The sequence below is a fragment of the Aotus nancymaae genome, unplaced genomic scaffold (genome assembly GCF_030222135.1).
Source record: "Aotus nancymaae isolate 86718 unplaced genomic scaffold, 86718_ANA_hifiasm-v0.15.2.pri h1tg000067l, whole genome shotgun sequence".
NCBI classification, from domain to species: Eukaryota; Metazoa; Chordata; class Mammalia; order Primates; family Aotidae; genus Aotus; species Aotus nancymaae.
Genome location: NW_026988482.1, coordinates 21,131,222 through 21,145,233, shown reverse-complemented (window position 1 = coordinate 21,145,233; position 14,012 = coordinate 21,131,222). Strand labels below are relative to the sequence as shown.

At 42.2% G+C, this 14,012-nt stretch overlaps 1 protein-coding gene across 5 annotated transcripts in view; it reads right to left on the bottom strand.

The window, feature by feature from the left end:
• CCR3 (C-C motif chemokine receptor 3) overlaps positions 1 to 14,012 on the bottom strand; it is a 57,340-nt gene that overhangs the window by 12,643 nt on the left and 30,685 nt on the right. The window contains exons 1-3 of one of the 5 annotated variants that reach the window (XM_012470790.2): positions 11,340 to 11,509; positions 8,846 to 8,962; positions 7,694 to 7,745 (exon numbers count right to left, since the gene is read on the bottom strand). The exons of 1 other annotated variant lie outside the window; for it this stretch is intronic. In XM_012470790.2, coding sequence (XP_012326213.1) covers positions 7,694 to 7,730 — 37 coding nt within the window. In that variant the 5' untranslated portion in view covers positions 7,731 to 7,745; positions 8,846 to 8,962; positions 11,340 to 11,509. Of the gene's footprint in view, positions 1 to 7,693; positions 7,746 to 8,845; positions 8,963 to 11,339; positions 11,510 to 14,012 lie in introns of those variants that run through there. 3 more of the 5 variants (XM_064366998.1, XM_064366999.1, XM_012470791.3) reach the window with 3 other exon arrangements.

Here is a 14,012-nt window from a genome sequence, read left to right as displayed (position 1 = left end):
CAGCCCATCTCGGTGTTTTCTCCCCATTGGCTCACCAATCTTCTCTCTCACAAATCTCTCGCACACCTAGGACCTTCTTGGTTACAGGAGTTTCATCTACTCTTTATTGAAAATCCTTCAGTCAGCCTTCATCCCACTTCTCCACTCAACCCAGCTACTTTACTTCCCCTTCCATCCCATTCCCCCTCCCCAACTCATTCCTGTCCTGAACTAATAGATGCATTTGCTAAACCTCGGGAGGGCCTGTCTAGCCTTCCTCTCTCCAACCCAGACCTTACCTTTTATGTAGATGGGAGTTCAGTACTGACGGCCTAGGGGCAACGAAAAGCAGCCTGTGCAGTAGTCACAGATTCAACCACCCTCGAGGCATGCCACCTGCCCGATGGAACATCACAAAAAGCAGAGCTCATTGCCTTAACTCGAGCTCTCACGCTAGCGAAGGGGAAGAGAGCAAATATCTATACTGACTGAAAATGTGCTTTTCTTATTACCCACTGTCACTCTGCCCTTTGGAAAGAGTGAGGATTCCTTACCATAAAGGGGACCCCCATAGTCAATGCTACCCAAATCTCTAAGCTCCTGCGGGCCTTGTTACTGCCCAAAGAAGTTGCTGTCATCCACTGCTGGGGGCACTGTGCCCAGCAGGATGCTGTTTCTCGGGGCAATGCAAGGGCAGATGCGGCAGCAAAATCCTTAACCAGTACCAGGCTAGCTTCCACTCTGGTCCTGTTCCTTACCACAGCTATGCCACTGGTTTACTGTCAGAAAAACAGGACCTCATATTAAGAGGTGGAACTGAGTCTGATCAGGGCTGGATCTTCCTAAACAACAGGATTACCCTTCCACGGGAACAGGCTCCTAAAATTATTGCCAAAATCCACCAATCCTTACATACAGGACCCAAGGCGTTGTACCACTTTGTGCAACCCCTCTTTTATTCACCAGGTCTACAACAGACAATTGAGCAGGCACACAAAACATGTGTTACTTGCTCTAAGATTTCATCTCAGGGAAGCTTAAGGCCACAGTTTCCCACCCACCAAATGCGTGGCAACCTGCCAGCCCAGGACTGGCAAATCGATTTTACTCATATGCCCACTCACAAAAAGCTTCACTACTACCTCCTAATTTTTGTAGATACCTTTTCAGGTTGGATTGAAGCCTTCCCCACTTCCCAGGAAACAGCAGACATGGTGGCCTCCCTTCTTACTCAAGAAATCATCCCTCACTTCGGCCTACCTGCCACCATCCAGTCGGACAACGGTCCAGCATTCACAGCTCAGGTGGTCCAGCTGGTCGCCAAGTCTCTCAACATCTCCTGGAAACTACAAATCCCCTGTCACCCTCAGTCATCAGGTAAAATCGAACGGGCCCACAGCAAGCTCAAAGACTATTTGGCCGAACTTACTTACCATCGAGGTAAAACTCTCTTGGCCCACACTTCTGCTTCTTGTTCTAGCCTGGGTCCGAGCCACCCCACAGAGGCCAATGGGCCTCAGCCCCTTTGAATTGCTGTACGGCTGGCCCTTCCTGGTCTCCCATAATTTCCCAGTGCAATCACCTCCCCTAGCCTCCTACCTCCCCTATCTCTCTCTTCTCCACCACTTACTCAGGGAGCACATGGATCGCACTCTCCCTGTTGTTCCAGGACTTGGAGACTTGCACCCTGCAGTACCTCTTCAGCCAGGTGACTGTGTTCTCCTCTGGGAGCTCCAACAAGGATCTCTGCAGCCCAGGTGGTCAGGACCCCATGTCATTATCCTAACCACCCCCATGGCTGCCAAGCTCCTGGGTCACACTCTGTGATATCATGTGTCCCACCTCAAGGTGGCACCTCAAAATGATCAGTGGAAATCCGAATCCCTGGGCCCCACTCGCCTCCGCCTCACCCGCGGCCCCTGCCCGTCAACTCCTAACAACCCTTCTAGTGTTCCCCCGTAAGGCCAACCCCTACTATGTCTGGTGGTTCTACCTGCAGGAATCCCAGAAAGAAGGCCCCACCACTAAAATCCAATACATTGTTCAAGCAGATTGCCAGCCCGCAGGCTGCCAATCAGCCATAAAATTTGAATTCCCAAAATCCAAGGCCAATACTATTAAGAACGCCTGGAATAACTTTGGCTTCTGCTTTCTATATGACCAAACTAAGGATGTTTGTTGCTTGTGGAACACTACCTATGGTGGATGCCCATACGCATCTTTTGTCATGAACAAGACCTTCAGAACAGACACTACCCTGAAAAGTGAAATGCTTTCCATTGACAATTGAGGTAAGGTGTCCCTTATTATCCGTGAACCCCTGGGATGCTCGATGGGAAAAGGGAACTGCAGGTAAAATATACACCAGGTTTACGGATAGCTGCCCCAGTGGTACATGGCTAATATTTCGGTCCTATACCCGCATTGTGCCAGTGGAAATAGACCGACTCAACTCGTTAGGCAACACCATTCTACAGAATGAGGCTACTTTAACTAACCAACTCGGGCCCTCAAGCAACAACCCCCAACCTTTCTCTTGGTTAATGCTAGTACAGCAAGGTGTTAACATGTTAAGCTTAACCGAAGCCATAAACTTCACTACTTGCTTTTTATGTGCCTCCCTTAACGAACCCCCCTTAGCCGCAGTTCCCCTCCAGACAGGGTTCAACCTGTCACGATCTTCTACCAGGCCTGACACCACCCTAACGGGTATCCCACTGTTCAAGGTACACTCCCAAGATCTCTTTCTCTGCTATGGAACGGCCAACAGCTCCAGCTGCAACACAACTGTAAAAGTAAAATCCACCCACTATGCACCTCCGGGAGGATACTTTTGGTGTAATGGGACCCTAACCAAGGTTATAAATGCCTCCCTTCCCTCCCCTTGTGTGCCTGTTACTCTAGTCCCACAGTTGAAGGTATATGGACAAGCCGAGCTCCTAGCCCTCCTTACGCCTTCCCCTGTTCACCGAAACAAATGAGCTGTCTTCCTCCCAATAGTAGTCGGCCTCTCTTTAGCATCCTCTTTAGCGGCTGCTGGAATAGGAAGTGGAGCGATGGGCTACAGTGTCACTTCAGCTGCTCAACTGGAAGACAAGCTCTGTGTGGCCATTGAAGCATCAGCCACCTCCCTGGCCTCCCTCCAGCGACAAATCATGTCACTGGCCCAGGTAACTCTCCAAAACCGATGGGCCCTTGACCTACTAATGGCGGAAAAAGAGAGTACCTGTCTGTTTCTCCAGGAACAGTGCTGCTATTACATCAATGAATCAGGCCTAGTAGAGGAAAACATCAACACTCTCCACCACCTCCAGGAAGACCTCCTTAAATAGGGAAATACAGCAGTCTCGCCTTCAAGCTGGTGGCATTCTCCCATGCTTACCTGGCTAACCCCTGTCATCACTCCTATCATTATAATCCGTTTACTATTATAAATGGCCCCTTTCCTTCTCAGGTTCCTATAAGCTCGTATGCGAGAAATTGGATGAGTGGCTGTTAACCAAATGCTGCTTCATCCCTATGTCCGATTCTCAGTCGAGGCCCCAGCCAACTGACCTGTCCCCCTCACTCCGCCCCTATTCAGCAGGAAATAGCCAGAAAGAGCAGTGTCCTATATCATCAAAAGGTCGGACACGCCCACATCCTCTCCCTCTCCGGGAGCTCAGACACGCCCACCCCCTTCACACAGCCTAGCCCTCCCTTAAAGAACCCCGCCAAAATGCAAAAGAAGTCTTGTAAATCTACCCAATAGCATTCGAGTCTTAGCTACCCAATAGCAGTTGAGTCTTGTAAATCTACCCCATAGCAGTCAAGTCTTGTAAATCTACCCAATAGCATTGAAACCCTGCCTACCTGCCAATAGCAAGCTTGCCTGCTCCCTATAAAACCCCACGTCTGAGAGGAGTCCGTGCGACTTCTCCGGCCCCTCCTGTTGGACTGCAGAACCTCGCCTGGGAGCTGAATAAATTCGCATTGGATCTTCTTGTGCCTCATTTTCTTCATTTTAAACTCGGTAAGGACCCAAGGACCCTTACGCTAAGTGTGTGAGGTTACTTAATGGTGAAATAAAAATTTTAAAGTTAATTATTATTGATGCTACAAAAACACTGATCCCTTAATTGCAACAGCTGAGCAATAAGCATACTTTTAAATGGACAGCATATACTTACGCAATGTGTAGACCACAACGACTCTGCAAACACAAGTGCAGCAAGTATTTTGAAGAATATAGAAGTGAAAACACAGGGAAGAAAATACAAGAAGTCTCCCTTGCCAAGTTACTCAATTATGAATCACTTCTGCCCCTTCACCCCTAGTGCCAGTTCACTATGCTGTGCATTTAATCTCTGCATCACTTTTAGTAGCGGAGGTATAAACTGTGTAAAGACATTTAGAGAGTTCTAATATGTTTTACGGATTTTTTTTTTTTGAAATTTGACTCCTGAAGGTGCATTACCACTACAACTTTGTGTGTAAGCATTGTGTGTGTATATACAAATGTCAAAACCTCCTTGATAAATAAATATATCCTTTTTGTACCTCTGTGCTTGTGAAAGACACAATTTCTCAAGATCTTGTTTCTGGCAAATGTGGTGGTGACTCATTGTGGTTCTTGATTGATCTCATCCAGAGACTTAGCATGTCCGTCACAGTATTTCAGATGACCACAGTTTATAAAACTGGGTGCACAAAATTACCAACTATAGTTATATGCATTTGTACATTGTGATTTTTGACCTATTTATTTATGAATGTAATTCACCTGCTTATAACTGTTATACCTGTGTGACTGTTGTTAGTATACCTGTTTATGCTTGCAAAAATATATATGACATTATTCCCTGTTGTGAAGTGTTCCGTTGTTTTTTTATGAGTTTTTCAAAATAAATTCCCCTTTAGGAATATAAATAAATGTCTTTTAAATTACTGTTTTCAGAGTTATATTTTCAGGATTTTAATCTTTTGGGATTGTGGTTTTGGGATTTAAAATTTTAGGGATTCTGGCCTTTTTGGATTTCAACATTTGGGATTATGGCATTCAGGATTGTGTCTTTTGGGATTATAGTTCCCCAAGGTCAACCACCCGTAGCCACATAGCCAAGACTGAAGTCATCCTGATTTCCCTGAAAAAGCTAGCTGTAATAATAAATGAAACACAACATATAAGCTTTAGGTCATAGTCAGCACAATCCAGTGAAATTAAACCCATCAGCTATAGACAAATCAGCTTTAAATATTCTTGCTTCAGCACCATTGTTAATACATAACAGCAACTCACAAAAAAAAAGGGTCGAAATACTGAAAGACCTCTACAGGGAAAGCTACAAAACACTGCTGAAAGAAATCATAGATGACACAAACAATGGAAACACATCCCATGCTCATGGATGGGTAGAATCAATATTGTGAAAATGACCATACTGCCAAAAGCAATCTACAAATTCAATGCAATACCCATCTCAATACCACCGTTATTCTTCACAGAACTAGAAAAAAGTTCTTAAAATTCACATGGAACCAATAAAGACCCCACATAGCCAAAGCAAGACAGCAAAAAGAACAAATTGGAGGCATCATGTTACCCAGTTTCAAACTATACTATTAATATAAGGCCACAGTCACCCAAACAACATGGTACTGGTATAAAAACAGGTATATAGACCAATATAACAGAATAGAGAACCCAGAAATAAAGCCAAATACTTAAGGCCAACTGAGCAACAGTTGGCCTTAACAGTTTGTTTGCTTCAACAAAGCAAACAAAAACAGAGCGGGGAAAAGATGCCCCACTCAACAAATGGTGCTGGGATAATTGGCAAGCCACATGTGGAAGATTGAAACTGGATCCTCATCTCTCACCTTAGACAAAAATCAACTCAAGATAGATCAAATATTTAAATCTAAGACCTGAAATCATAAACATTCTAGAAGATAACTTTGGAAGAACTCTTCTAGACATTGGCTTAGGCAAAGAGTTCATGACCAAGAACCCAAAAGTAAATACAACAAAAACAAAGATAAATAGATGGGGCTCAATTAAACTAAAAAGCTTCTGTACAGCAAAAGAAATAATCAGTAACAGACAACCCACAGAGTGGGAGAAAATCTTTGCAATCTGTACATCTGATAAGGGCCCAATATCCAGAATCTATAAGGAACTCAAACAAATCAGCAACAAAAAAACAATCCCATCATAAAGTGGGCTAAGGACATGAATAGACAATTCTCAAAAGAAGATATGCAAATGGCCAACATACATATGAAAAAATGCTCAACATCACTAATTATCAGAGAACTGCAAATCAAAACCACAATGTGATACCACCTTACTTTTGCAAGAATGGCTATAATAAAAAATGAGAATAGATGTTGGTACAGATGTGGTGAAAAGACAGCACTTCTACACTGTTGATGGGAATGTAAACTAGTACAACCTCTATGGAAAACAGTGTGGCGATTCCTTAAAGAATTAAAAGTCAATCTACGATTGGATCCAGCAATCCTAATTCTGGGTATCTATCCAGAGGAAAATAAGTCACTATATGAGCAAGATAGTTGCACACACGTTTATAGCAACACCATGGTATACTACTCAGCCATAAAAAGGACCAAAATTATGGCATTGGCAGCAACCTGGATAGAATTAGAGATCATTACTCTAAGTGAAGTAACTCAGGAATGGAAAACAAACATTGTACGTTGTCTCTCACAAGTGAGAGCTAAGCTGTGAGAATGCAAAGGCATAAGAAAGATAGAATGGACTTTGGGGACACAGGGGCAAGGATGGGAGAGGGTGAGGGATAAAAGACTACACATTGGGTACAGTGTACACACTGCTCAGGTGATGAGTCCACCAAAATCTGAGAAATCACTATTAAAGAACTTATTCATGTAGCCAAATACCACCTGTTCCCCCAAAACTTTCAAACCCAGGGGGAAAAATGCTTCCTCCTTTATGCTTTAGAAACTGTGGTAAGTGCTCTAAGTGGAATCCCTGCACTTTCAGACCTATGTCTCCTGACTCTTGAACTGTTCTTCTGTGTGCACAATAAACTCCTACAAATTTAAATTTTGATCTTATTTTATATTTGACAAATGTAAAGTCTCCTTTATTCTCTCCCTTCTCAATTTCCTCTCCTCCTCAGAAGAGAGTTGTTGTTGAGTCCTCTTGATATTTGTTTATTTATTAATACCCATAATTATAAGTGGCTTTTTTGGTACATAAATCAGAGCAAGAAATATCAGGTTTTCTGTGACCTTTTACACCTTACATCTTGGAAATCTTTCTATATCAATACTTGTAGAACTGCTTCATTCTTTCTAATAGCGAGATGGTATTCCACTGTGTGGAATTTAAACAGTTTTCTATTAACAGACTTCAGGTTACCCACACTGGGCATCAACACGAAATTTACCAGTGTAACAAACCTGCACAACCCCCAAACCTAAAATAAATGTAGAATACAAATATTCAAAAAAAAATACTATGTATTTCTAGTTTCCCATAAGGTTAACATGTGATGGAATTTATAAAGAAACTTCCTGCATGTAAATCTACTTAAATTTAATCTTAGTTTAATCTAAATTAATAAAAGTGTTATATGCAGATAGTGGTAAGGATCATTTCACAGCATCCTAAAGTGGTCCAAATATGTCTAGGGCTCATTTAATGCAAACAATGACCAACTGAAATGCAGTCAAGAGGCAGCCTTACCCAATAAAGATGAGTTGAAGAAGTCATAGGTATTCATCCTGGAGAAAAGCCACTTTGGGGAGGGAAGAGAGCATGCAGATAAGAATCAGAATTATGTGTGACTCCCAGCAAGTCCCCCCAGAACCAGCAAGAGGTAGTTCAAATATGCAAATTCAACCACCACTCAAGAATATCTTAAGTGAAAATTATCCAGCAATGAAATGTGTGCCATGGGAGGTCCTGAGTAAGCTGTAATTAGAGGAATTCACTCAGAGGCTGAGCGACTTCTTATCAGGAACGAGGTAGGAGGGATTCCCCCAGAGGGAGGAAGGTTGGCTAGAGTGGCACTTCTCAGCCCTGGCTGCACGTGGGAGTCACCAGGAAGCTCTTGAAAATCCCCAGCCTACACCCCTGAACAATTAAATCAGAGTCTCTGGAGATGGCACCTGGCTCTCAGTGGTTCTTAATGCTCTCCTGGTGATTCCTTTGTCCAGCCAAGGTTGACAACTCCTGAACTACGTGACATGAAGTCCCTCCTAAATTTTATTATTATTTTTTAATCCCTGAGTCATATAACCCTCCAACCTATTTTAAGTGTAGTAAAAAGAGAAGGGGAAACTTCAGGGTAGAATAAAAACTATCCTTAGTTGCAAGTTCTTTAGACGCTAACACCATGAATGGCAAACACAAGAGCCAATTTAACGATAGGCTATATTACTATATCATCCAGAACAAATCAAATGTACCACCTGACTCTCCATCCACCTCTCCACCAGCTATCCCTTCATGTTTTTATCCAATTACCCATCCAGCTATTCAGCTTGCCTCTCATCTATACAATTAAGCTTCTAACCCCTCCCGCTTCCTTCCCCTCCTTCGTTTCTCTCCTCAAAAAGCCTAATGTAGCCAGAAAAGTTAGTTATCTGTGCAGTGATCCAACAGATCTTTTCTGTATTAGTGGAAATGTTCTGTATCTGTGCTGTCCAATAAGACAGACACTTGGCCAGGCACGGTGGCTTACGCCTGTAGTCCCAACACTTTGGAAGGTCAAGGTGAGCGGATCATTTTAGCTCAGGAGTTCAAGACCAGCCTGGCCAACATAGTGAAACCCTATCTCTACTAAAAACAAAAACAAACAAACAAACCAAAAAGCTGGGTAGTAGTGGCACGCACCTGTAATCCCAGCTACTTGGGGAGCTGAAGCAGGAGAATCTCTTGAGCCTAGGAGGCAGAGGTTGAGGTAAGCTGAGATTGTGCCACTGCACTCCAGTCTGGGAAACAGAGTGAAACCTGTCTCAAAAAAAAAAAAAAAAAAAGATGATAGAAACTAGCAGCTATTGAGCACTTGAAATGTGGCTAGTGCAACTGAGAAACTGAACTTTTCGTTTTATTTAGTTAATTTAAACTTAAATAGCCACATGTAGCAAGTAGCCAAAACAGTGGACAGTACAGGCCTGGTGTCTAGCATGATGCCTGACAAACAAAAGCTGCTTAATAAACTCTTCTTAAGTGTATGAAAGAATAGAGTAGAATAATTTTTACTCTGCTTTGCACTGTCCAGACTACACATCTGAAATATTATGTTCTGTTTCAGCCACCAAATTTTAAGAGGGTCAGTATCAACTTAGAATATAGAAGTAGGATGGTAACGGTTCCCAAACATCAGCCATAGGTAGCAGAACTTGGAATGTTTTGTATGAAAAATAATAGTCTTTGAATGAAATCGACCTAAATACCCATCAATGACAGATTGGATAAAGAAAATGTGGTATATATACACATGGAATACTATGCAGCCATAAAAAGGAACCAGATCATGTCTTTTTCAGGAACATGGATGGAGCTGGAAGCTATCATCCTTAGCAAACTAATGCAGGAACAAAAACCAAATGCCACATGTTCTCACTTAGAAGTGGGAGCTAAATGATGAGAACTCATGAACACAAAGAAGGGAACAACAGACACTAAGGTCTACTTGAGGGTGGAGAGTGGGAGGAGGGAGAGGAGCAGAAACACAACTATTGATTACTAGGCTTAATACCTGGGTGATGAAATAATCTGTACAACAAACCCCTATGGCATGAGTTTACCTATATAATAAACCTTCACATGTACCCCCAAACCTAAAATAAAGGTTGAAAAAAGGAAAATAATTGTCTTTGGATTCATTTTAGTTCTTTTTTTTTATTTTTTTATGCCTTTGGTCTGGTTCAAAGGTTTTGTTTTGTTTTGTTTTAATTAAAGGCAATATAGGATAGAAAAGTCTATGATATGATATGATAGCTTTTCCTGTGGAAGAAGAAGTAGACTCTCACAGAGCTTCTAGAGATTTGATGACATTGTAGGAAACTAGATTCACCCACACATAGGGAAGAACTTCCTGAGAACAGTGAAGGAACAGAATGAAGAAGCCAGTGTGCTTCTTCCCTGAAAATACACAAGAAGAACCTCTCAAAGTTCAAATCATGAATGAATGCAGACTTCTTTCCAGTTGCCAACATTTCCCAGCATTGTATTTTAGGGCACATGAATGAAGCGCTATGTAGGCATTGTATTAGGAATCACGAGAAATCTAAGTATAATTTAAAGTGTACTGGAGGACATTCATAGGTTATCAGCAAAAACTACATCATTTTGTATAAAGAACTTGAGCATCTACAGATTTTGATATCTGCAGGGGCCCTGGAACAAATCCCTCACAGACACCGAGGGAGATACCTCGTTCACCCAGGCAAAAAGATACCAAATCAATCAACTGATCCATCTAATAGCTTGACTTAGTGTGGATTTTCAGTGAAAACCTCAAATAAATACATATATTTCCACACATACATACTTAATGTACACACACATATGCATATAATTGACTCTCCGTATCTATGGGTTCCACATTTGTGTATTCAACCAATCACAGATCCAAAAGATCTGGGAAAAAAACCACAAAGTTGCAAAAACCAAGCCTTGAATTTGTCATGCAGCAAGTGCTATGTTGAACCCACATGAATGAAGTGCTGTGTAGGCATTGTATTAGGTATTACGAGAAATCTAGGTATAATTTAAAGTGTACTGAGGATATTCATAGGTTATTAGCAAATACTACATCATTTTATATAAGGAACTTGAGTATCTATGGATTTTGGTATCAGCAGGGGTCCTGGAACAAATCCCTCACAGATACTGAGGGAGGACTGTATATTTATATATATGTATACACACACACACACACACACACACACACACACATATATAAAAATTATATTTTCACTGACTGTTTCTTACAAGCCAATATAAACAAACACAAGCTATTAAGTGTACGCGCTTTGGAGTAGTCACATGCACAACAGTTCAGGGTCTGTGGACGTATAGGAAGGTAACGTGGGCACAGAAGTTGACTAAGGAGGTATAAAGGACCAAGTCTGGGCGAGTGCAGCAGGCAAACATATCATTGTGTGGGTGGGAGATAGAAAGGGAAAATTAGAAAAAGCAAGAGGAAAATGGAGATATGTAGCCATATTTTCTCCCACTCCGGCCCCATGCTACCTCTAAATTGCTGTGTACCTTCCTTCTCCTCCCTCCTAGATCCACAAGCACTGTTGGAAGTTATTACTTCCACCCACCTGGACCCCTCCTTGCTCCCCCTCCCTTTTCCTGGAAAAGCGACACCTACCTGAGAATCTCTTCTAAGTAAACAACTTCTGTTTTATTTCGATAAGTTCTTGCCCAGATAAGCACAAGAAGATGAGTGGCACCTGCTAACTTAGTGAAGTCCTTGATATGTCCAGTGACAGCTTAGGTGTCACCACTCTTGAAACCAGAGATAGCATCAGATCTAAGACATTAGTGAGGTAGTAAACAATGTAACTATATAACTTCCTGTTTTAAACAGACTAGCTTCTCAGGTTTTGCAAGTTTTCAGAAAGATACTGAATTTGGTTCAGTTCTTCTTTTTCATGATTGACACCACGTAGTAACCACTCAGCTGAGAAATCCTTGCAATGAATGCTGCTTTAGAGGTGCTTTACTCCATTGGCATTGTTCATTTTTGGTGGCGGTGGTGGGGTGGTTAATTTTTTTTTTTTTTTTTTTTGACAGCATCTCACTCCGTCGCCCAGGCTGGGGTGCAATGGCATGATCTCAGCTCACTGCAACCTCCACCTCCTGGTTTCAAGGGATTCTCCTGCCTCAGTATCCAAAATAGCTGCTATTACAAGCATGTGCCACCACGTCTGGCTAATTTTTGTATTTTTAGTAGAGAGAGGGTTTCATCATATTAGCCAGGCTGATCTCAAACTTCTAACCTCAAGTGATCTGCCCATCTCGGCCTCCCAAAGTTCTAGGATTTATAATTCCTGAATAAGCATTGATGTGACCCATCAGGAGACAGGAAGAAGAATGAAATAAGAATTTCCTAGCAAAAGAATAAACTAACTATTCTGCAGCGTCCAGTAGGATACTTTGATGGGGCAAGAGGTATCTGAAAAGGTTTAGACAAGTCTGAAAGACTTGAGTTTGAGCTTCAGTTGTGGCACACACAGCTGCACGACCTTGGGGTAGTAATTTAAATTTGCTGGACCTCAGCTTTCTCATCTCTAAACTGTAATGATAGTTAAGTCATAGCATTGCCATGGAACCAAGATAAATATGTGAAAGGTCTCTGCAAAATAGACAGGGCTAAGCAAATGCATAGTGTGGGTAGAATGCCACTGCGACATAAGCATCACAGGGCTGAGTCATGTGCCTGCTGTATGTGCTGATGTGTCCCTTGGGACCTAGCATAGTAATGGGCACAGAGTAGGTATTCACCCAATATTTGTGGGAAGAACTCTGACCAAGCATGGTGTGATCTTTGATAAACTGACTAACCGGAAAAATGAATGTAATTCACCAAAGTGTTTCTCAAACATTTGATATGTGTGTAGGACTGTGCTGTATGCTTCATGATAAAGAAAACATAGGAACAAAAGACAAAGAGGAAGGAGGGAGAGAAACAAAGAGAGAGAAAGAATAGGAAGAGAATTTGAAGGAGAGAGAAGAAAGGAAGGAAGGGGCTCAGTTTCCACCTTAAAGAGTCTATAACCTTGTTGGTGATCAGAGACAACAGAGACCTGATACAATACCAAGAATGCTCAAATGTAGTTAAACCACAACCAAAGAAACATTTAACTATTTAATCTACAGCATATTCAAGACAGCATATTCAAATTGGCTAAAACAAAGTTTTTGAGTGACAGTAAGAGCCTAGACTTTGCTGCTGGACACCTGGGTTCAAAACCTACTTTTACCACTTAATAGTGATATCGCCTTAGGCAAGTTACCTAACCTCTGTGTGTCTCCGCGTACTCTACTGCAAAACGATATAGCAACGCCTAGCTTGCAGGATCTGTGTGGTGAGGAGTAAATACATTTGGATACATGGAGACCAGTGCGTGGCATGTGGACAGTGTCATGAAAATACGTATCATGGTTTTTATGACAGATTCTCTCCGTGAGAACGAGGCATCCACTCAGGGTGGCCTGAAATATAGTTTAATATTTTGTGCTCTGATTCAGCATGTAGGATGTCAAATGCAAGTTCTGTGGGGTTCAGAAAACAGGTCCATGTGGGACTGAGAAAGTCTTCATGGAAGAGAAAGGGCCTGAGGGATGAATAGAATTTGGCCATGTGGAAGGGGTAGGGAGAGTTTCTAGGAAGAAGGAGGTAGACCTACCAAAGCCAAGAGGTTAAGTGGGCTTGGTCCCTGTGCAGGGGTAGGCAGGAATGAAATTAGGGAATGGATAAGCTCACATCCTAATACCAGGAGCCAAGAGCCAGGGAGATTAACATATATATATAAATCCACACACACATTTTAAAATGTGTAATACATTATGTACATCTGTTAGGATGACACACATTCAGAAGCTCCATCCCCACAGAACATTCAGAGACACCTACAGGTCTTCAGCAGAGGGTGGAATTCTGCAGGCCCATCGTGGTGCATCTGGCTTCCACTCCTCTCACTTTATCTGTGGAGTTTTATCCCAGATCACATGACATGCCAACAGGCAGTCGATGACATCTGAAGTCAAGAAAGGCACGGGCCTGGCAGAGGTAGCAGGCAAAGAGTGGAGGGAGATAAGATTGACTGCTGGTCTTGGCTAGATTATAAAGAGTTGAGGAGTTCACAGTGGATTCCATGGAAATGTGGGAGCTACTGAAGGATTCTGAGTAATAGTACTGGTACTACCTTATTTGAGATCAGTACTTGAGGATTTTCAGAGTATTCTACATACATTTTCTGGGTAGAAACCCCACAACAACTTTTTTTTTTCACTGTTTAAGGAATTTTTATTAAAGCAA